The sequence below is a fragment of the Rhinoderma darwinii genome, chromosome 5, assembly GCF_050947455.1.
Source record: "Rhinoderma darwinii isolate aRhiDar2 chromosome 5, aRhiDar2.hap1, whole genome shotgun sequence".
NCBI classification, from domain to species: domain Eukaryota; kingdom Metazoa; phylum Chordata; class Amphibia; order Anura; family Rhinodermatidae; genus Rhinoderma; species Rhinoderma darwinii.
In genome coordinates, this window is record NC_134691.1 from 286,916,812 (window position 1) to 286,939,139 (window position 22,328).

General features: G+C 40.4%; 1 protein-coding gene across 3 annotated transcripts in view; it reads right to left on the reverse strand.

The window, feature by feature from the left end:
• The window catches only part of CHN2 (chimerin 2), a 274,266-nt gene that overhangs the window by 22,447 nt on the left and 229,491 nt on the right, over window positions 1-22,328 (reverse strand). For all 3 annotated transcript variants that reach the window (XM_075828623.1, XM_075828625.1, XM_075828624.1), the window contains one exon: window positions 3,183-3,267. In XM_075828623.1, coding sequence (XP_075684738.1) covers window positions 3,183-3,267 — 85 coding nt within the window. The remainder of the gene's footprint in view (window positions 1-3,182; window positions 3,268-22,328) is intronic.

Below are 22,328 nucleotides of genomic sequence, written 5' to 3' on the forward strand. Positions count from 1 at the left end.
GTATTAAAGGGGTTGTCCACCTTCTGAAAACTGATGACCTATCCACTGGATAGGTTATCAGTAGATCATCGGTGCGGGTCTGACACCCGGACCCCGCACCGATAAGCCGCTCCGGTGGCCTGCGGGCACCGGATGTTATGGCACATAATGCTATGTACGGAGCCCGGAAGCAGTTAGCTCCATACATAGCATATCGGCCGTGCTGCAGAACTGCAGGTCTGCTCCTATTCACTTGATTACAGTACTGCAGCTCGGCCGCTATTCCGTGGCCGGAGCGAACTGCGCTATATAAATACATATTATTTTTTAATTATTATTATTAGATAGCTTTGAATGAACAGATATATTCATTCTTACGAACAGCGATACTTTATAACATGAGAAGCTGACACTCAGGTCACTTTTTATGCATGTAAAACATATTTCTGTGAAGTAACAAATAACTCAATGATACTCTGAAGATCACAATTTCTGTACACGGAAAGAGAAAGATATTATCTGTGCTGAGTTTCTCTAAACTTCTTTACATGCCAAGTTTATAAAATTTTCACATACCACCCCATATGATATTGTCTTCAGGAAATCCCTCAAATGTTCAGAATAAAAAATATTTTGGGACTTTGGTCAATTCCATTTTGTAAAGAAAATAAATAAAATACCTGGTACTGCGCTATTCTCACTCTATAAATCTAGATTTGAAACTGAATTAAACGGACATGCTATTGAATAGTTTAGAGAGTAGAGTATCTAAGTGCTCGTTTTTCATGAGGAAGGGTCTAAAGGGTTTAAAGTACCCCCTCTAGAGCTAGCAGAACAAAATCATGTGGGGTTTTTCTTCCACAGAAGGATCTAACCACAGGCTACAAAATAATGATGAACTTGAACAACCCTTGCATCCAATTATACATCAATGACTGGCTCGGAGACCCTGGGGGCATCTTTAAATTAGGAACAAAATTATTTTAATTTGTCAAGATAGCCCATATTAAATCAAGCATAATTCATCGCATGGACAGTGAGTTCTGCTCATACTGGAGGGCATAAATCTATGAAAGGTTTATGAAGCATCTCAAATAAGTCTCAGATATCCACACTAGTTATGTCGCAGACTTGTCATCAGATACAGAAGTCACTTAAAGCTGCCGTCAATGTAATGGTCTAGTAGCATTGCGGTTAATAGCTATTCCCTCAAAAAACTGGAACTGGAAAATTGACAAATGCTGATGTTTGGCAGACGTGTTCCTAGGGTAGCAACAGAGCTGAAAATGAACAGTATGTTTTGATGTTGTTTACGCTGGGTCTTGGACTCCAACTGATGCCCTGCATAAGGGGGTGCTGGATAAGGCGGTGCTTGCATTGGAAATAATATTTGACCACTTTGATTCTGATCAGTGCTTATTCCACTGAAGTCTATGAGTTTCCATGCTTCGCTACACTGAAATCCTGCGGAGATCCATAAGAATGTAAGGTCAATAATTGACAAAGGGGTCAGCTATGTACCATTTTATTTAGGACATAGGAGGAGGTCCCATTTCTCAGACCTTCACTACATTTTATTTTATATATTTTTTGACATGTCAGAAAATCAAACCGGAGATGCCCTTCAAGTGTAAAATGGGGCACAGTTCAAATGCACTTTTATTTGTGTCCTATTACCTGCACCCACAAATAATGGAGATGCTTACAGTATGTTGCTCTGAAATTTTGCATTCCCCCTGACCAGGAAGGGAGTGTTGTTTTAAATCTTATACCTCACTCTTATGTGTTCTGGGACCTAAGTATTTTCATCAAAGCTAAAAACACTGTAGAAATATATTCACCTAACAAAGCTTTCAAATAATGTCAAGTGGACCATAAAGACCATTCCAACAGCGCATTTTTGCATTAAAATGCAAGATATGTATAAACAGCTTTTGAGTTTTTCAAACATTGTAGGGTATAAAAATGTTCAAGATAACCACAAGCACAATCTCTTTTGCAAGCTGTGCGCATGGAACTTATATGGTGGTGCACAGAGTCTGTTAGGCCACGTTCACACGTGGCAGAATTTTTCTGCTGCAAATGTTGGTGCAGATTTGGGGTAATTACGCAACGAATCTGCAGCAACATTTGCATATTTGACAGGTACTTCAGACGTTGCAGATATCACAGCGGACTTGCCACAGATTTCAGTTTTTGCATTGCAAAGGCTGAAATCCGCAGTGAAATTCCGCTGCTTCTCTGCAACAGACAGTGCATGCTGCGGAGGGAAAATTCTGCACGGCAACCTAATTTCCGCACAGTTATTTTCCGCAACGTCTGAACTAAGTTTCCTAAAAATGTATAGAAGCAAATGTAAAAAACGGCTGCTACAGAATTCCACTGTGGACTGTCCGCAGCGGAATACAACAGCAATTCCGCCACGTCTGAATGTGGCCTTATGGTTCCGCAATTTGTGTGCCACCGCTGAGTGCATTCTTGCAGCACCATATTCTTAGTTTGCAAAGCTTTTAGTGGAGCATACCTCCGTAATACGACATACAATGGAACATACCACAATTTTAGTTTCTCATGGATTCCCTGCTGCTAAGTGCATAAGGCTTTAATGGGGAAAATGCTAGACAATGAGTATTCAGGTACACAGAATTTATCAGTATTACTATTTGATGTTGTTTACACGTCACTAATATTTATTAAGATGGTATACAGTAGGTAGAGGGTGATAGCAAATACTGTACCATGATCTGGTAGCCCATAAGATACGTCCTCTCTGCCTTTCGTCCACCCATATACTCAACTTGTTCCAATGTTTTCCTCTTTTCTACTTTTTTTTATTACACTAGTCTCATTTATCGCGCATGTGTAGTTTGTACCAATATGAACAGCCTGCAAACGTCATCCTTATCAGCGGTTAACAGAAACACAGACATAACAAACATGCAAACTGAATCATAACAAGGGAGTCCAGTGAAGAGGCTGCTAAAAGTTCACAAATTGTGTCCTGCTTCTCATAAGTGTCTGCAGAAATGACCCTTCTGTCTGTTTATTTAATATACTAAAATATTTTCTTGCCTATTTTTAACTTCCAGACTGATGATTTTGACAAATTGCCAAAAAACGTCAGTAAATATACTGACTGTAGACAGTGAGATATACCTTTACATCACAACACTGACAAATGACATCAAATAAAGTAACTTTACCTGAGCACCTTACGCCCTGAGCGATGAGACCCCACATGAAATTGGCACAGTATTCACACCAGTGTGGACCCCGAAATGTGTGCACCTGGAAAAGAAACCGATCCATGGTTACATAAAGGTAGAGAGGAAGGAAAACGTTATAATAATTGTAACCACAAATAGGAGGAAACAAGAAGGTGCCTTGTGACCCTGTAGTATATAAGCTGCTAATATTTACGTAGACCTATTATAATTGCTACCACAGCTACAGTATTGCTACGGTACTTCATGGATTGGTGAAAATGAATGGCTAAACGGACAACTGTCCAGGAGGTCAGCAACAGTGAGTGTTTGTCCACCATGATTGCTTGGGGTCATGATGTGAGCAGGCAATAGAGGCAAGAAGACCCAGACTAGAGGAAGCAAGATCTCCAGGTGGGCTGAACACGCACAACCCATATAGCATATGGCTTTGTTAAAACGCTGCAGATTTTATGTGGAAAAAATCCAGAAGAAATCCCTACCGAAATCTGTGATGTAACATGTTTTGTTTAAAATACATACAGTTTTACATGCAAATTTTGTTGCAATATTGTTTCACCTTTCCGGCAAGAAACCCATGATAAACAGGGCAAGATGTTTGAATTTTTGTAAATCATCCAAAAACCAAATTATTTTTTTTACAGTGTATGGATTTTGAAAAGTCCCATTCACTTGAATAGCAGGTTTTTTTTCAAGCCCCTGTGAAGTGGTTCCCCATAGTAAGATAGCAAACTTTGCAAAATACCGTACTATACCTTACCAATTCTTTGTAATTCTCATGCCACCAACTACAGGGTCACCCAGTGATCTACATGTTTACATCTGTGCATGGTGATGTGTCATCTATGAAGTATGGGTAAAAATATTACATAACAGCTTTATGGACATCATGTCATCACCCGCGATGCCAAGGTACCCAAGAAGCGGCTAGTATTTTTAAAAATGTGCTATTTTACTATAGGGAACTGCTTTGGGGGGGGGGGGGGGAGATTTGGATAAAATATGAATACACCTTTAGGTTTGAAAACCACGGCAAACGTCAACATGTGAACATAAAACAGATGCAATGACTTCCAGTTATACACCTTCATGAAATGATATAGGGGGTTGGCTATTAGAATAAAGTGCAAATACACCCTCTTCCCACTGCTATTAGAGCTCTCTACTTAAAACCAAACATTCAGTATTGAGGAGAGATTCCGGAGTTCTCCAACTATACAACGTTCTACTTTATTGGGGCCTGTAGCATGAGCGATAGGAAGGCATCAATTATTATTCCTGTGGAGCTTTAATTCGGCTGTAACTATAGCAGGAGATAACAGGATGCATAGTTATAATCTAAATACCCACAGGGGTTTGCAGGATCCAGGAGAATTTTCTGTTCAAACTTAATGGGGGGTACGACATCCTACCAGACCTGGTTACATCACTTAGGCCTCATGAACATGGCACGGAGGTTGTAGGCGGAACGCAGAGTCACATATAGCTCCATACTAGGGAGCTGTTTGGGACATGGTGTGCCAACTTACAAAGCTCCACCAGGTGACGTATATACAGAGCTGTGTCCCCAAAGACTCACTACTATGGCATCCAATCGATCATGCCCTATTACGGCTCCTGTTTTTATGGCCTAATTGCATAGGCCTAATTTTATCCATACAACATAATATGTCAGACTGCCACTCTAGAGTAAGTGCACACAGGGAAAGTACTCTGCGTAAAAGTACACAGCTTTTCCGTCCTAGAAGCCGCAGGGAATTCTGCCCGAAAAAGTGCACCAAAATGTTGCAGGAATAAAAAAAAAAAAAAAGCTCATACTTACCCCATTCTCCATTGTTATAGCGACTGTCCCTCTTCTCTGATTACAGCCTGGCCTCCCAGGATGATGCTGCAGTCCATGTGACCACTGCAGCCTTTGATTGGCTGCAGCAGTGACATGGGATGAAATATCATCCCAGGAGGTCAGACTGCACTCAGAACAGAGGATAGCAATTCTACGACAACGCCCGTTGAACCTTTTTAATATTTTTTTTTAATTTATTTCCAATTTCCGCGATTGAATCGCAGTTTTTCCCATTGCAAAAATAGAAACATTTGATTATTTGTTGCAGGTTTTACCTCCCCATTGAATTCAATGGGGAAAACCCGCAACACAAGAGCAGCGATTCCGCAGCAAACGGCACCATAGGCCAATTTATGAGCGGTTTCTCTGTGGATTTTTTCTGCAGCGTGTGGTCGAGATTTGTTCAAATCTTATTCACTCTGCTGCTACCACAATACGCTGCGTATTTTCTGCAATGAAATCAGTTGCGGAAGGGGGGCGTGTCCGGATGCCGAGGAGAGCAGTCACATAAGTCTGAGCTCCTCTCCTAGCCTCAGATAAAGCGGCTCATAACCACCCTTAAAGGTCGGATACCGACACAAAAATATACCTGGAGACTCCTGAAGTAGCCACAAAGCAGCAGGGATGGTGAGAGGAAGATCTAAACCGGCTGCCCCGGTTAAACTCACGTCCTTCTATCCCCCGGCGGGAAACTCACAAAATGGCGCCGGCCACACTCTGCAGGAAAACGCTCCGGTCCTAGGAGCTCCTATCCTCTCCCAGGCAGCACATTGCACAGCAGGCAGTCCAAGTGTGGAAGGAACTTCAAGCACACCAGACAAGCTGTATGCACTGGATTTCAGGTCAGTCTCTCTCCCTCCTAGTCTGCCCAATCTGGGGAAATCTAGGGAAAGCAGCCCGTCTGAGGAATCAGCCATCACCTTATCTAATATGAGGAGTCTATTGTCAGAATTAAGGACATCCATGCAAAACGATTTCCAAACTGCCTTTACCACACTGTCTAAGGACATTAGAGATATTGGTGATCGCACAGCTCATCTTGAAACAAAAATGGATGAATTTTCCTCTGCTTTTAATACTTTAGTGGACGCTCAAAATGAGACAGATGAAGACATGCTAGCAGTAAAATTAAAATTGGCTGACTTGGAAGACCGCTCCAGAAGGAACAACATTCGTTTCCGCGGTATACCGGAATCCATCATGCCAGCGCAGCTCAGAGAGTTCCTGATTGATTATTTTTCTGCTTTAATCCCAGAGGCGGATCAAAGAGATTTGATGATTGATAGAGTACACAGATTGCCAAAACCCAAACATCTACCGCAAACAACGCCGAGAGATGTTCTGGCAAGAATCCATTTCTATCAAACAAAAGAGGCCATCTTGAAGTCGGCGTTTAAAAATAACGACATCCCTGAGCGGTTTGTGGGCATCTCGTTGTACGCAGATTTATCACCAACCACGATGAATCGCAGAAGAGAATTTGCGCCTTTCACAAAGCATCTACGTGACCAAGAAATTCCCTATAAATGGGGTTACCCGGTCAAGCTCCTCATCACGAAAAATGGAGCCACCCATGTCCTTCACACACCCAAAGAAGCAGCGTCTCTTCTAGCAAAATGGTTTCCCGACTTTCAGCCTCGAGATCATCAAATGATGGCGAAAAAGAAACCACCGGTATTATCCCAGGAATGGACACAGGTTGGATCTCCTAAGAATCCCTGAATTCAATCTGATTGAATATAGAGGAGAATGACCCAGCAAGAATTTTGGACTCCCTGTTGAATCCAGAATAAGGAACTCACGGTGTTGTCTGATATCCTTTTTTTTTCTTTTTGATAATCTTATTGCTGCAGGTTGTACTGTGCCTTTAAATAACCATGTGGGCTAGGAAGGCACTTATGTTACACGTGTTGTGTCTCTTCCCCCCCCCATGAGGCCAACTTCCTTTACAAGGAGTTGGCTAGATATATTTGAACATATTTTCATATGTGTTCTCAGGTTTTTATGTTACAAGGTATCACTACTGATTGATAAGAAAAATACGTTATGTACATATAGTCTTTCTTGTTGGGGAATAACGGAGATGAGTGGTCCTCACTCACATAATATTACTCACGTAGGGGAGATATTTAGAGATCAGGTATGCTACAAGAGTACACAGTATCAATCTTTCTTAGGGTATAATGGTCTTTAAAATATCATCTTTGAATGTGAAGGGCCTTAATAGTCCATTCAAACGCTCTCTCATGTGGAAAGAATGTAAAATGCTGAAATGTGATGTGTTATGTGCACAAGAGACACACCTCTTGGAGAAAGACATCCACAGGCTTAAAAATGCACAGTTCCCCCATATTTTTTGTACCCCAAACTCAGGCAAGAAAAAGGGGACGTTGATTGCTATCAAAAATTCTGTGGCCTTTCAACTTATACAAGTAACTTATGATAAATGTGATAGGTTTGTAATCATACAGTGCCTCATTAACAATGAGAAATACACCTTGGTCTCATTATACGCTCCTAATAAGCATCAAGGCAGATTTCTCAAACGTCTACTTAAACGAATTGAGAATAATAAATTTGGTTCCCTAATACTATGTGGGGACTTCAATAAAGTACTGATTCCTCAATTAGACAAGAGTAGGAGCAAACCAAAAGAAAAAAACACAGATATCTATAACATTTTATTCAGGGGAAATCTCTATGACACATGGAGAACTTGTAATGCCTCAGAAAGAGATTATACTTTTTTCTCTCACCCCCACAAATGCTATTCTAGAATTGACTTTATTATTGCTGACCAATGGTTACTCCAGCGTGTGATCAACCCTAACATCGGGACAATCACTTGGTCGGACCACGCCCCAGTCTCTATCTCTATTAATGAGCAATATAATCGAGTTCCCACCTCCCCCTGGCGCATAAACAACTCCTTACTAAACAAAGAGGAATACAATGCACAGATAAACAAAGCGTTGACTGACTTTTTCGAAACTAACAAACCGGATGACACGTCCACCTTTAACAACTGGTGTGCACACAAAGCAGTAATCAGAGGTCACCTTATCAAAATTGCGGCAACAGCAAAGAAAATAAGATTAGCTAAAACAGAAGAATTGTTGCTTAAAATTAAGAAATTAGAAGATCTTAATAAAAAGAGAACCACGAGAGGTCTAACAATCGAATTAAAACAATTAAGAACACAACTTCACCAATTGTTATACCACAAGTGTGAATACGCCCTGAGAAGGAGCAGAATGATCTATTACTGGCAGGGTAATAAGGCTGGGAAGATGTTAGCTAACAAATTTAAAAACAAAACATTGAAGGCTAAAATACCCTATATTTTTAAACCATCTGGAGATAAAATCTTAAACCCACAGGGGATAGCTGAAGCCTTTGCTGAATACTATGGTCATTTATACAATTTAAACAAAGATCCTCTCACCAAACAACCTACGCAGCAACTTATAGATGGCTTTCTAGATTCGGTCAATTTACCGTCGATCCCGAGTGATCAAATGACACTCCTTAATGCACAATTCACAGTATCAGAGGTACAAAATGTCATTAAACAACTCAAGATTAATAAATCTCCCGGACCAGACGGTCTAACAAACGAATATTATAAACAGTTCTCTCAGATTATAGCCCCTCACCTAGTATCAATGTTCAATCAGGCCACTATTTCAGGTCGTTTTCCTAAAGAAATGCTACAAGCACTAATAATTACCCTCCCGAAACCAGGTAAATCTCCTGACAGACCCGAAAATTTTAGACCAATTTCTTTGCTAAATTGCGATTTGAAAATATATTCAAAAGTGTTGGCCAACAGGCTGGTCGATATCCTTCCTTCTCTAATCAATATTGATCAAGTAGGATTTATTAAAAATAGACAAACGGTAGATGGAACTAGAAGACTAATCAACATCCTTCACTATGCAGAAACGCATAACACCCCTTCTCTGCTCCTATCATTAGATGCAGAGAAGGCCTTTGATAGGATCCATTGGGGTTATCTAGAGTCGGTTCTGGATAAAATAGGAATAGTGGGCCCGTTTGGGAAAGCCATTTTAGCTCTATACTCCGGTCCTTCTGCCTCCGTATACTCAGCCGGATTTTTATCCTCACGCTTTGACATTACAAATGGAACTAGACAGGGATGTCCCATGTCCCCTTTAATTTTTGCGCTTTTAATGGAACCTCTGGCTGAGAAAATAAGGTCTTCTAGTTCAATTTCCGGAATCACAATAGGGAAAAAGGAACACCGTATAGGTCTGTTCGCGGATGATGTAATAATAATATGCTCTTCCCCAACCACGTCCCTTCCAGAAATAAGTAAAGTTTTATCAGAATTTAGTAATGCGTCTTACTACAAAATAAACACTTCTAAGTCACAAATTCTGAATATGGGGCTTTCCCAGAAAATGGTAGCACAACTTAAAGCATCATTCCCCTTCAAATGGGTGGAAGACGCCCTGCCTTATCTAGGGGTTAATCTAACATTTCCAGTCTCAAAATTGTTTGACCAAAATTATATTCCTCTCCACAAGAAAATCATTGAGGACCTACATAACTATAAACACCACGGTGTTTCTTGGTTAGGTAGAATAGCTGCCATCAAAATGTTAACTCTTCCTAAGATTCTATACACTTTTAGGAATGTTCCCATATTTGTGACAAACGCTTTCATAAATAAACTGCAATCCATCTTAATGAGATTCGTATGGGGGAAAACCAAATCAAGAGTTAAAGCAGATATTCTTTACAGACCCATGCGTGAGGGGGGATTGGGATGCCCCACTTTATTACAATACTATAGAGCCGCTATATTCGACCAATTAAAATCGTTATGGTCACAGGATGCTTCTAAACATTGGGTTTCCATTGAATCATCTGTATTGGGAAGGCACTCATTAGCAATATTCCTATCTGCTTCCTCTTTATTTGGGAACCATATGAGGTCCACACATCCTACAATAAGGGCAATCACGGAGTTATGGCACCACCTAGTTATTAAACATAGCCTGTATTCTACGGATTATGAGAATTCTAGTACTGCACTACTGATGGCTCTCATTCCAGATCTTGACATCTCTACTTGGATGGCTAATGGATTACTCCACATGTCCGATTTATGGGAAAATGACATCCTGATACCCTTCCAAACTCTGGCCCAAATGTACAATATTCAGAAACATGACTTTTATAAATATCTACAAATTAGGCATGCACTGACATCCATACCCAAACCTCTCCCAACATCAGAATCCAAATTAAGCAAATGGTTAGCAAATAACTCATCCTCCAGAGGTAATATCTCCCAATGTTATAAATTTTTACTAAACTCCTTCCCAAATGACTTGCATATATACAAACAAAAGTGGGAACATGATCTTGAGGTCACTATATCTGAAGATCAATGGAACTCGGCCTTCTATGCTGTCTCATCGATCTCCAGATGTACTAATCATATTGAAACAGCCAGAAAACTCTTGTATAGATGGTACCTCACCCCGGAGAAACTTCATAAATTTTACGAAGAATCAAAAGAGTGTTGGAGATGTAGTAATACAGGCACTATGTTGCACATCTGGTGGAAGTGTCCACATATCCTGGAAGTGTGGAGAAAAATGGGTCGTTTTCTGTCAAATATATGTGGATACCCAATTATCCTAGATGCCCCATTATGCTTGTTGGCAATTGGTGCCGACAAGTATGATCGCACTCACAGAGCAGTTATCCTACACACTATTATAGTGACTAGATTCAAAATAGCAAAATACTGGAAAACCAATAAAATCCCATCCTTGTCAGAAATTATTCAGGGAATAAACAACAACTGCTGGTTTGAATCTATGATCGCCTCTTCCTTAAATAAAAAAAGCTCATTTGACAACATGTGGGATGTATGGACCTCTAGTCAGTATTGTAATGCGATACACTAGATTTATGGATATTCACACATACAAACCATATATTATTGTGCAAAAATACCATTGAGACTCCCTGATGTATTCCCTTACATATTGTTTTATTGTTCATAATGATTTATTGTACACAAAGCTATGATATTGTACTGATACCTTTGTTATGTTAAGTTATGTAAATTTATTTCTATTTTTACTATGTTAAGTTTTGTAAGTAAGCTTAATTCCTGCTTACTTGTATGTTCGATTTGAAAAACTCAATAAAAACAAATGTGATAAAAAAAAAGAAATCAGTTGCGGAAAATCTGCAGTATTTACGCTGTATGTGTCCCTACCCCTGCAATACAAATTTCCCGATCCTAAGGGAAAAGGACAGTATTTATCTCTGGCAGAAAACATTGTGTAAAAACAATAGTTATTTTCTATTCATTCTATCTATTTTTTTTATTTTTTTTTCTGATTCATACGCTGTATTTTTATTCCTGGCAGAAATGAACTCTTTTCTACTTTAATATCTTCCATTATTCATGGGAACAGCTACATTTGAATGTTTCTATTTATATCTCTTGCAAAGTTCATAATCAGTTAGCGCTAGAACTTACAATTATTGCACAGAATACGTAAGAGGCGAAAACTGCCTTGGAAACACATAATTTTATAAGATATATTTTGGGAACCTACGTACGTCAGATGAGAAACATTGCCCAGATAATCATGACTTTAAAACCAGATCTAGGCACAAAGACCAATAAAATCCGATGACTAAATGCACATTTATGTAGCTTCAGCATTTTAGTGTCCCAGTTAAAAAATGCTAAACATACATTTATGTGGCCAACATCAAAGATAATTGGACTCCTCCAGCTGAAACATTACAGAAAATTATGATTATGGGGTTTATTCCTGTGGCACAAGATTTGGCTTTACATAATTGTGTCATACAAGTCAAGCATAAAGAATTGGTGCCTGTGTTAGTTTATAACAGCAGAAAAAAAGTGATATTCTAGAACAAGTTTGGTGGAATTATGTTTATTCAACGCACATATAGTGAGGGAATTCCTACAAACAGGTAAGATTAAAAAAAAAAAATAAATAGATTACACATTAACCTTAAAGTATAAGACAAATACTGTAAGAATTACATTTTTTATTTGCCATTTACTATAATTAAACATCTGGCCACTGAGGTAAATGACTTCAGTCACCACATGTCAATGTGCCCTAGGACTTCTCAAACTTAAAGGGAACCGGTCACCAGCATTTCACCTCTTTAGTGTTCCCACACCGTATGCTAATGAGCATAAAAGAGTCATATCTTCATTTGAAAAGAGTCAAATCTTCATTCCTCAAACCTTTCCAAGTTAACCCCGTCTCCTAACTTTTAATTGACAGTTCCTCACCTCCCCCAGCACACACGAAATCCTGCGCTTGCGCATCGATGTCCTGTTCTGGAGCGTGCGCACAACGGGACACCATAGTGGCACATGTGCAGTAACTAGATTTGAGGCCTGGATAAAGCAGGGAAGAGTGTCAGACCATACATGACTGGCACATGCGTGTTATCTCAAACGAGATTTCGGGATTCAGGGCGGGCCAGTTTTCTGCAGTGGGCTGGCATAAGAAGAGCAACGAACGAGACTTCCGGATTTCCATAAAAGGTGCACATTTTTTGAAGACCGATATTTACGGTTGGAGGAGGAGTTTTGGATAGGGGATAACGGCGGTGAGTAGACTTCAAATAGGTGAAATGTTGGTGACCGGTTCCCTTTAAAGTACTGCTTGTCTTTCCTTCCTGGTTCTTGTAAGTTTTTATTGAGCATTTATGTAGTAGCACTATGGATTCATATACATTCATTGAAAAATATAGGTATAAATATACTACAAGTTAAACAGAACCTGTCACCAACATTTGATCCCCTAAACAGAGTATATGGTTCGGTAGTGTTTCAGAAATGTAATTGCCCCAGTCCCTTTTTGTCTCTAAACGACCCCTGTACCTCTCCAATCTTTATCCAAATGTTTCCGGCGACATAAGCTCATTTGGAGAGAAGAGTCCGATGGGGGTTCTGCTGCAGAATAGAAATCAGAGAGCAGTAAAAGTATCGATTCTGCACCTGCGCAGCATACTGCATTCAATGCCCAGGTGTGGGGTTTGCTACAAGATTAGGAGGACATTAGGAGGAGATCAGACCTGATGCAAATATCAATCGTTGTCTGGGATGCAGGCTTAGAGAATTGACTTATTACTTCTAATTAACATACACTATATGGACAAAAGTATTGGGACACATTACACATTATACCTACAGGGGCTGTTATGACATTCCATTCTAAATCCATGGGAATTACTATAGAGTTGCCCCCCCCCCTGCAGCTAAAACAGCTTCCACTCATCTGGGAAGCTTTTCTACAAGATTTTGGGGTGTCTGTTGGAATTTTTGCCCATTCATCCAAAAGAGCATTTGTGAGGTTAGACACTTATGTCAGACAAGAGGTCTTGGCCCGCAATCTCCATTCTAGTTCATAACAAAGGTGTTCCATGGGGTTGAGGTCAGTGTGAGCCAGTTCTTCGACACCAAACCCACCCAACCATGCCTTTATGGATCTTGCTTTGTGTATTGGGGCACAGTTATTCTGGAACAGAAAAGGGCCTTTCCCAAACTGTTCCCACAAAGGTGGAAGTATACAAATGTCCAAAATGTCTTCGTATGATAAAGCATTAAGATTTCCCTTCACTGGAACTGAGGGGTCATGGCCAACCCCTGAAAAACAACCCCATATCATTATGCCTCTTCCACAAAACTTTACAGTTGGCACAATGCAGTCAGGCAGGTAACGTTCCCCTGCCATTCACCTAACCCAGACTCAACCATCAGACCGCCAGATACAGAAGAGTGATTTATCACTCCACAAAACATGTTTCCACTGCTCCAGAGTCCAGTGGCGGCGGCTTTACACCCCTCCATCCAACTCTTGCCATTTTTCTTGGTGATGTAAGGCTTGCATGCAGCTGTTCGGCCATGGAAACCCATGCCATGAAGCTCCCAGCACACAGTTTTTCGGCTTATGTTACTGTCAGAGGAGGTTTATACTCCACAGTCATTGAGTCAGCAGAGTGTTGGCGTTTTTTATGCACTATGCGCCTCAGCAGTTGGTGACCCTGCACTTCATGGCTGAGATGCTGTGGTTCCTAAATGCTTTCAGTTTACAATAATACCACTCACACCTGATCGTGGAATATCTAGGAGGGAAGAAATTTCACAAACTGACTTGTTGCAACACTGGCATCCTATTACAGGACCACGCTGGAATTCAGTGATCTCTTTAGAATGACCCATTCTTTCACAAATGTTAGTAAGGTAGACAGACTGCTTGGCCAGGGGATTCATTTTATACACCTGTGGCTATGGGGCTAAATAAAACACCTGCATTTAACGATTTTACAGGTGTGTCCCAATACTTTTGTCCATACAGTGTACAAGGTGGGAAACGTTTACGTTCACAACGTTTAAAAAGTAAAGCTAAGGCCTTATTCACACGAACATGTGCGTATTGCGCGCGCAAAACACGCAGCATTTTGGGTGCGCAAAAGTTCAGTGTGGCATCAGTATGTGGTGCGTGGATGGATGATCTTCGCGCAGCCGGCATCATAATGACAATCTGTTTTTATGTTTAGAAACCTAAGCAGGAGGTGCTTTTCTGTTGTCATTCCTTTTTTTTAATACTGTAGCGCGAATCATGCACGGCAGCCGGAAGTGCTTCCGTGTGCCGAGCGCGATGTGCACGCACCCATTGACTTCAATGGGTGCGTGCTGCGCAAAACACGGGCAAGTATAGGACATGTCGTGAGTTTTACGCAGCGGACATACACTGCATGAAAATCACGACCTGTCTGAACGGCCTCATTCACTTACATAGGTCCGTGCGACGCACGTGATTTTCACACGCGTAGCACGGACGCAATATACGTTCGTGTGAATAAGGCCTAAGACTGATATCAGATAATAGGTTAAGGGTCAGATACTTAACATTTATACACTAGGGGACATGATTGGAGTAGATCAAGTGATAGGGCGCAACCTGCCTCATACGGTATCTAATCCATTGTATTAACTGGCAAAAAGTCTTGGGTCTGAGAGCGAAACATTAAAAAATGTCAATCTACAGACCTACTAATCTATTCAGACCAGAATTTTTAGGTTTTACAGGCAAAAATCCAAGTGGCAGAAGCAGCAGAAACTTTTGGATGAAGGTCTCTGAGCAGTGGGAATGAGTTTGAAAAATAAGTTAATGACCAATGTGACTTCTGCCTAACTCTCTGGGGTTTGCAACTTGGAAAGTAATAATAATAATAATATTATATATATATATATATATATATATATATATATATATACATATACATATATATATATTACAATTTTAGTTGTTGTAAGCCAAGAAATAAGATATGTTTCTCAAATTACATTTCTCTTTTGTGGGGATTTACATGAACCCTTTTTTGTACTGTGCGTGACCAGAGACTCCAGTGTAAAGGAGTGCCATATACAGCTTTGATAGTAAAATACTGCATCCTCTTCTAGTTGCAGAACTGGCTCGGTAAGGCTACTAACTGTATATCTTGACTACATGTGTAAGGTGACCTTAATGACATATAGGACAATTAATGTTCTTTTCTGGAAAAGGGTGTAACACACTGTTTTATTTGACAGGTGACGAAACAATGTATTTATTTTGCCTGGAATAGTATTGCAAAACCTAGAAAGTAATCTAGTAACTCATTTAGACTTTACAGCAAAGCGTTATACACTGTTATAGGCTCACCTTTACACTGGAGTCGCTGGTCATGCACAGTACAGAAAAAGGTTAATGTAAATCCCCACAAAAGAGAAAGGCAATTTGAGAAACTTATCTTATTTCTTGGCTTACAACAACTAAAATTGTAATCACTTTAGTAGCAGGACACGTGATTCACTTGATCATGGAATGTTCTATCAGTAGGCATGGTGTAACAGGCAACATCATGCTTGCCTACTCTCCCAAAAAGTCCATAAGGCTCCCTAAATTAAGGGAGACCTCTCAGACTTCTACACCTCCACATTAGATTAGTCTGCCAACAATATAATGTGTTTAGGGGTCTCCGACTAAGGATCGGCATGCCCTATCATTTTGCTCTATTGGGGATAACCCGTTGTGAGAAAAATGTGACAGCGGCTTCTCTACCGCTCCCCATTGAAATAAACATGCATGTTCAGTCCAGCATACATATTTATGGGGATATCAGGGAGGATAGCTGTCAGACAACAGTATGGCCGGCCTAACAGAGTAGACCATGTCTCCTATTAGCCAGGAGTATGTATCTGTCTATATGTTGGACAAATACTCTTCCTCCCATGCCGATCTCTGGAGGTCTTTTTGTCCACTGTAAAATTCCAGAGATTAAATGTATATTCTGATTGGAACATTTCTATTCTCAGGTCTTGGAGTCATTGTACATCAAGTGGTAATGCCACTATTTGAGATTCAATATAGAAACGTATGCCATACAACTGACCGGAAGAATTAAGGGTCCGCACTGCCCTTTCATTGTTTACGCAGGCACAGCAGCTTATCCATACATGTGACTATGTCTTTTAAACTTCAGAAAAATATCCTTCAATTGTGTGTCCTAATGGTGGTAAACATGTCATTTATGATTTTCTACAGCCTTTTCAAATAAGAGAAGAACTCTATACTTGGAGTTGACTTCATTAGAAAATAAAATTTTTCAATATCACAATAGAAGATAACCCCATGTAGAGTATTACATAATAGCCTGTTAAACAGGCACGGTGACAGCACAGGGTTAAATGCTATATCATTATCAACCATCGATAGAATTGTGTTATTTGAGTCCAATACACCAAAACTGGGTAACAGCAAATGCACCTTTGTTCACAGACTGATTTTCATTGGGATTCTTTCAAGTGCCCAGAAAAAAAAATGTTTTCATTCTGGCTGAGAATGGCAATTTGCATTCTGCAGAGTTAAAAACTGCATATTTTCCCAGGATCTCACGCACATACTTCTACAGACTTCCGACCTCTTTTCCCAGAAGAACCACATGAGTCAAAGGATTTTTGTAAATTCAGATTTACCAAGTTTGGCCGCATACAATAACATCTATTCAGCATTTGGACAGATGGGATGTTTTACTGTAATAGTTTGTGGCCACAAGGGATCTTCATACGGGGATGGTAAAGAGCTGAAGTTATAAAACATGTTGTTACTTAAGAGCGAACACTACTTAATGCTTTGATTCGAAAAACCGCTTCTTGGTGTGGATTTGTCAGCACTTAATCCCTTTGATGAGCTGAACCGCTAAATTATATATTTATGCTTTTAGGCTAATTGTCCTTAGACGAGGTGCCGGGTAGACGAGATGATAGATCTGGATTTTCTAACCTGAAGCGCTGATTTATATTCCAAGGCACAGTATAAAGAATAGATGCTTTTCAGAAAAAATTCTTACATTAAGCTGGGGTTTTGCTAAACTAATTTTTTGAGAAAAAATATGCTACTTTTACAAACTATAGGAAGTTTTTCCCACCCAAGCAATTGTTACTGTAAAAATCCTAAATAGTAGCATTCTGTGGATCAGGGATGGAAAGTGGGGCTGTGTGGTAGCAATGAGCAGTAAAGGTCACATTCCTTCATTCTCCGTCTAGTGATCAAATTTTTTAACCTCATCACCACATAGTTACTATACAGGTCTAAGATTACACAAGTTGCCCCTAGACACGTGCCTAGATTTCCTAAAAGAATATCAGGCAATTAACCCTTTAAACGGAAAGAATTCCTTGAAAACATACAGTCAAATCATTTTGATCTCTCCTTGCCACAAGTAAAAAATTAATATATGATTTTTGCTACAGTACAGGGTGGGCCATTTATATGGATACACCTAAATAAAATGGGAATGGTTGGTGATATTAACTTCCTGTTTGTGGCATATTAGTATATGGGAGGGGGGAAACTTTTCAAGCTGGGTGTTGACCATGGCGACCATTTTGAAGTCGGCCATTTTGTATCCAACTTTAGTTTTGTCAATGGGAATAGGGTAAATAGAAATAGGGTAAATAGAAAAACAATGGTGTGCTTGGTTTTAACGTTACTTTATTCTTTCATGAGTTATTTACAAGTTTCTGACCACTTATAAAATGTGTTCAAAGTGCTGCCCATTGTGTTGGATTGTCAATGCAACCCTCTTCTCCCACTCTTCACACACTGATAGCAACACCGCAGAAGAAATGCCTCCCGATCTGACCCCCTTAGACTTTTATTTTTGGGGTCATCTGAAGGCAATTGTCTATGCAGTGAAGATACGAGATGTGCAGCAACTGAAACTACGGATACTGGAAGCCTGTGCTAGCATTTCTTCTGTGGTGTTGCTATCAGTGTGTGAAGAGTGGGAGAAGAGGGTTGCATTGACAATCCAACACAATGGGCAGCACTTTGAACACATTTTATAAGTGGTCAGAAACTTGTAAATAACTCATAAAAGAATAAAGTGACGTTAAAACCAAGCACACCATTGTTTTTCTTGTGAAATTCTCGATAAGTTTGATGTGTCACATGACCCTCTTCGCATTGAAAAAACTAAAGTTGGATACAAAATGGCCGACTTCAAAATGGCCGCCATGGTCAACACCCAGCTTGAAAAGTTTCCCCCTCCCATATACTAATGTGCCACAAACAGCAAGTTAATATCACCAACCATTCCCACTTTATTTAGGTGTATCCATATAAATGGCCCACCCTGTATTATGATATGTAGTTTCATCATTTCACATCTTCCATACATGTCCTGCAGCAAGGATTATTTGTCATACCCACGTATATTATTTATTATTTGTTTTTTTCATGTAGTGCCAACATATTATGTAGCACTGTGCGAAGCATGTATGGAGCACTTACATAGTCCCTGTTCCCATACCGGTCAGGTACACACACCCGAGGGCCAATGTTATATGTATCCAATTAACTTATCATTATGTTTTTGGAGTGTGGATGGAATGAGCAGGAACTCTTCTTTGATACTAGCTCTCCGATTTAGCCTAGACAGGGGGAGAAGGGGTCTTCCCCTTTAAGAATAAACGAAACAAATAGAATCTTATCAATTAACAATGTAAAAAGCAAAATATCCAGTATAACTGCTAAAGCCAGACCTGATTAAGAGATTATCCACCTTGTATCATCTTGCCATTTGTAGGTCCAACATTCTGTGCTGATTAATTTCTTAATACATTTTCATAACAGTCCATTTTTCTGATCCAGTACTCCAATTCCCCACCATAGACATAGATTTAAAAGCGAGCGTTCTGGCCACCTGAAGCTTCTACTAGGGGAAGCTTGGAAACTTACCGCATACTGTGTTATTATTGGGTTTAACCTCTTAATGACCAGGCGTGAAAAGGCCTTAAAGGGGTTGTCCACCTTCTGACAACTGATCAGTATATCATCGGTGCGGGTCCGACACCCAGACCCCGCAATGATAAGCCGCTCCGGTGGCCTGTGGGCACCGGATGTTATGGCACATAATGCTATGGACGGAGCCCGGAATCAGTTCCGTACATAGCATAGCGGCCGTGCTGCAGAACTGCAGGTCTGCGCCTATTCACTTGAATGGGAGCAACGTTGCAGTACTGCAACTTGGCCGCTATTCTGTTGCCGGAGATAGCTGCTTCCGGCATGTACGTCTGGCGCACGGAGGCACCGGATCAGCTGATCTTTGCGGGGCCGGGGAGTCGGACCCCCACAGATCATGTACTGATGACCTATCCAGTGGATAGTTCATCAGTTGTCAGAAAGTGGAAAACCCTTTTAATGACCAGCAAAATGTTTTTGCCGCTCTGCCGTCCAGCAGCCATGACTTTTTTCTTTTTTTTTTTGATGTAGCTGTATGAGGCCTTGTTTTATGCGGAAGAATTAGTATTTTTTTTCCTGAGCAGTTTGGGGCTACCAAAAATGTACTATGTCATTTATTTTGGCAACGTGAATATTCCGTTCAGGTTTCATGCTAAATAACCCGTTAAATAAATTCTTCAGGTCATGTATATACGTAATATGTGTCGGTTTTTAGTTTTTATGTAATGTATGGGCAAAAAAAATCTTTATTTTATGCCAAATAATGGTTTCTTTTATTTATTTTTTTAATCCCATGAAGGGATAACTTTTATTGAGTTTATTTTTTTTACTTATATTGTATTAGCACACTTCTGTATGCTAATACATTATACTATGCTACTATGACGCAGGCTGCTGTGAGGGCAACACATCGACCAAGGATTCCTACGTTCCCAACTGTATTCAGCAGGCTTCTCGAAGTACAGGAGTTGTTCGTTACAGCTCCTGCTTAGAGAATGATCAGTCACTGGAGGTTTCATGAGGCTTCTCTACAGCGACGCCAAAAGACGTCACTGTAGATTCCGGACCTGCACTGCTCGCCATCCATAGACAGTGGGTGGTCAGGAAGGGGTTAATGTATGTATGCAATGCAAGTATACAATAAGCTCCCATGCTGCCTCTAGTGGTGGCTGCAGGTAGTCTGCATGTATGTTTTAAATCTACAGTATGTCTATTCATAGATTTGAAACTCTGCATCAGAAAAACGGAGCTTCGACTGTTATAAAGTTATATTAGGAAATTCATCAGCACTGAATATTGAACCGATTTAAATTAAAAAACAGAATGGTTTTCAACGGATAAAATTAACTTTAAGCTTTATTTCTGGAGACGCTCTTTTGAAATGCTGTGGTATTCAACTCTTTAAGGCACCACAGTAAGATAAACATTGTAGTACATAATTAATGTGTAGATAGATACATATTGCATTGCTGTGTGCAGTTGTGATAAACAAGAAATGTTGGCTCTAATGAGGCCTTTGTAGATTGCTCCTCATGCCCAACTGGCAAATTGACCTATATATACATCTCTGTGAACATTCATGAGCGGACATGCCACACGGTCTGTAGACTCATTCTGTTCACCGCCCCAAGTGAAAATCTGCTTATCTGTTTAGTATTAAGCAATCTGTGTCTGGCCTTTTCATCATTAAAATTGTTTGCGATACAAACATTGGATTTCCCTTGTCCGAAAGTCTACAGATTTCTGGAAATAAACCTTGTATAAATATACCTGCCTTACTAATCCCCAAATTATATAATTCCATTACATTGGCAAATTTCCTATTGACAACAGAAAAGAATCATCAATAGGACCAAGGATAAGGACTAACCATTGTGTAATTTTCTTTATTGACGTTATCTTCCTGGTGGCCACATAAACCATTGCTTACTGAGAAATGGCTTTGTCACCTTTACCAATGTCCTATCAAGGCTTAATAACGTAAAAATGTATAAAATACTGACCATTATCTTGCACATCAAATTTGTACAAATCTAGAGGTACTGGGTGGTCCATGCTCACCCTTCATTGAATGTAAGGCCTCATGCACACGACCGTATTTTTTCCCACCCGTAAATACTGGCGTAAATACGGGTCCGGTGTCACACGTATTCCACCCGTTTTGCACCAGTATTTACGAACCCGTGCTCGTAAATATGGGTCCGGTGTCAGACGTATTCCACCCGTATTTACGAGCACGTTTTTGGCGGCAAAATAGCATTGCACTAATCGGCAGCCCCTTCTCTCTATCAGTGCAGGATAGAGAGAAGGGACAGCCTTTTCTGTAATAAAAGTTAAAGAAATTCATACTTACCCGGCCGTTGTCTTGGTGACGCGTCCCTCTCTTCACATCCAGCCCGACATCCCTGGATGACGCGGCAGTCCATGTGACCGCTGCAGCCTGTGATTGACCTGTGATTGGCTGCAGCGGTCACATGGCCTGAAACGTCATCCAGGACGTCGGGCCGGATGTCGAGAGAGACGCGTCACCAAGGCAACGGGCGGGAGACCGGACTGGAGGAAGCAGATAGTTGTCGGTAAGTATGAACGTCTTTTATTTTTATTTTTTACAGGTTTATACTGATCGGTAGTCACTGTCCAGGGTGCTGAAAGAGTTACTGCCGATCAGTTAACTCTTTCAGCTCCCTGGACAGTGACTATTTACTGACGTCGCTTAGCAACGCTGCCGTAATGACGGGTGCACACACGTAGCCACCCGTCATTACGAGAGCTCCATAGACTTCTATGGACTGTCCGTGCCGTTATTACGGCCTGAAATAGGACATGTTCTATCTTTTTCAACGGCACGGGCACCTTCCCGTGAGAAAACGGGAAGGCACCTGTCGCCAATAGAAGTCTATGAGCCCGTTATTAGGGGTCGTAATTACGACCCGTAATAACGGGAGTTTT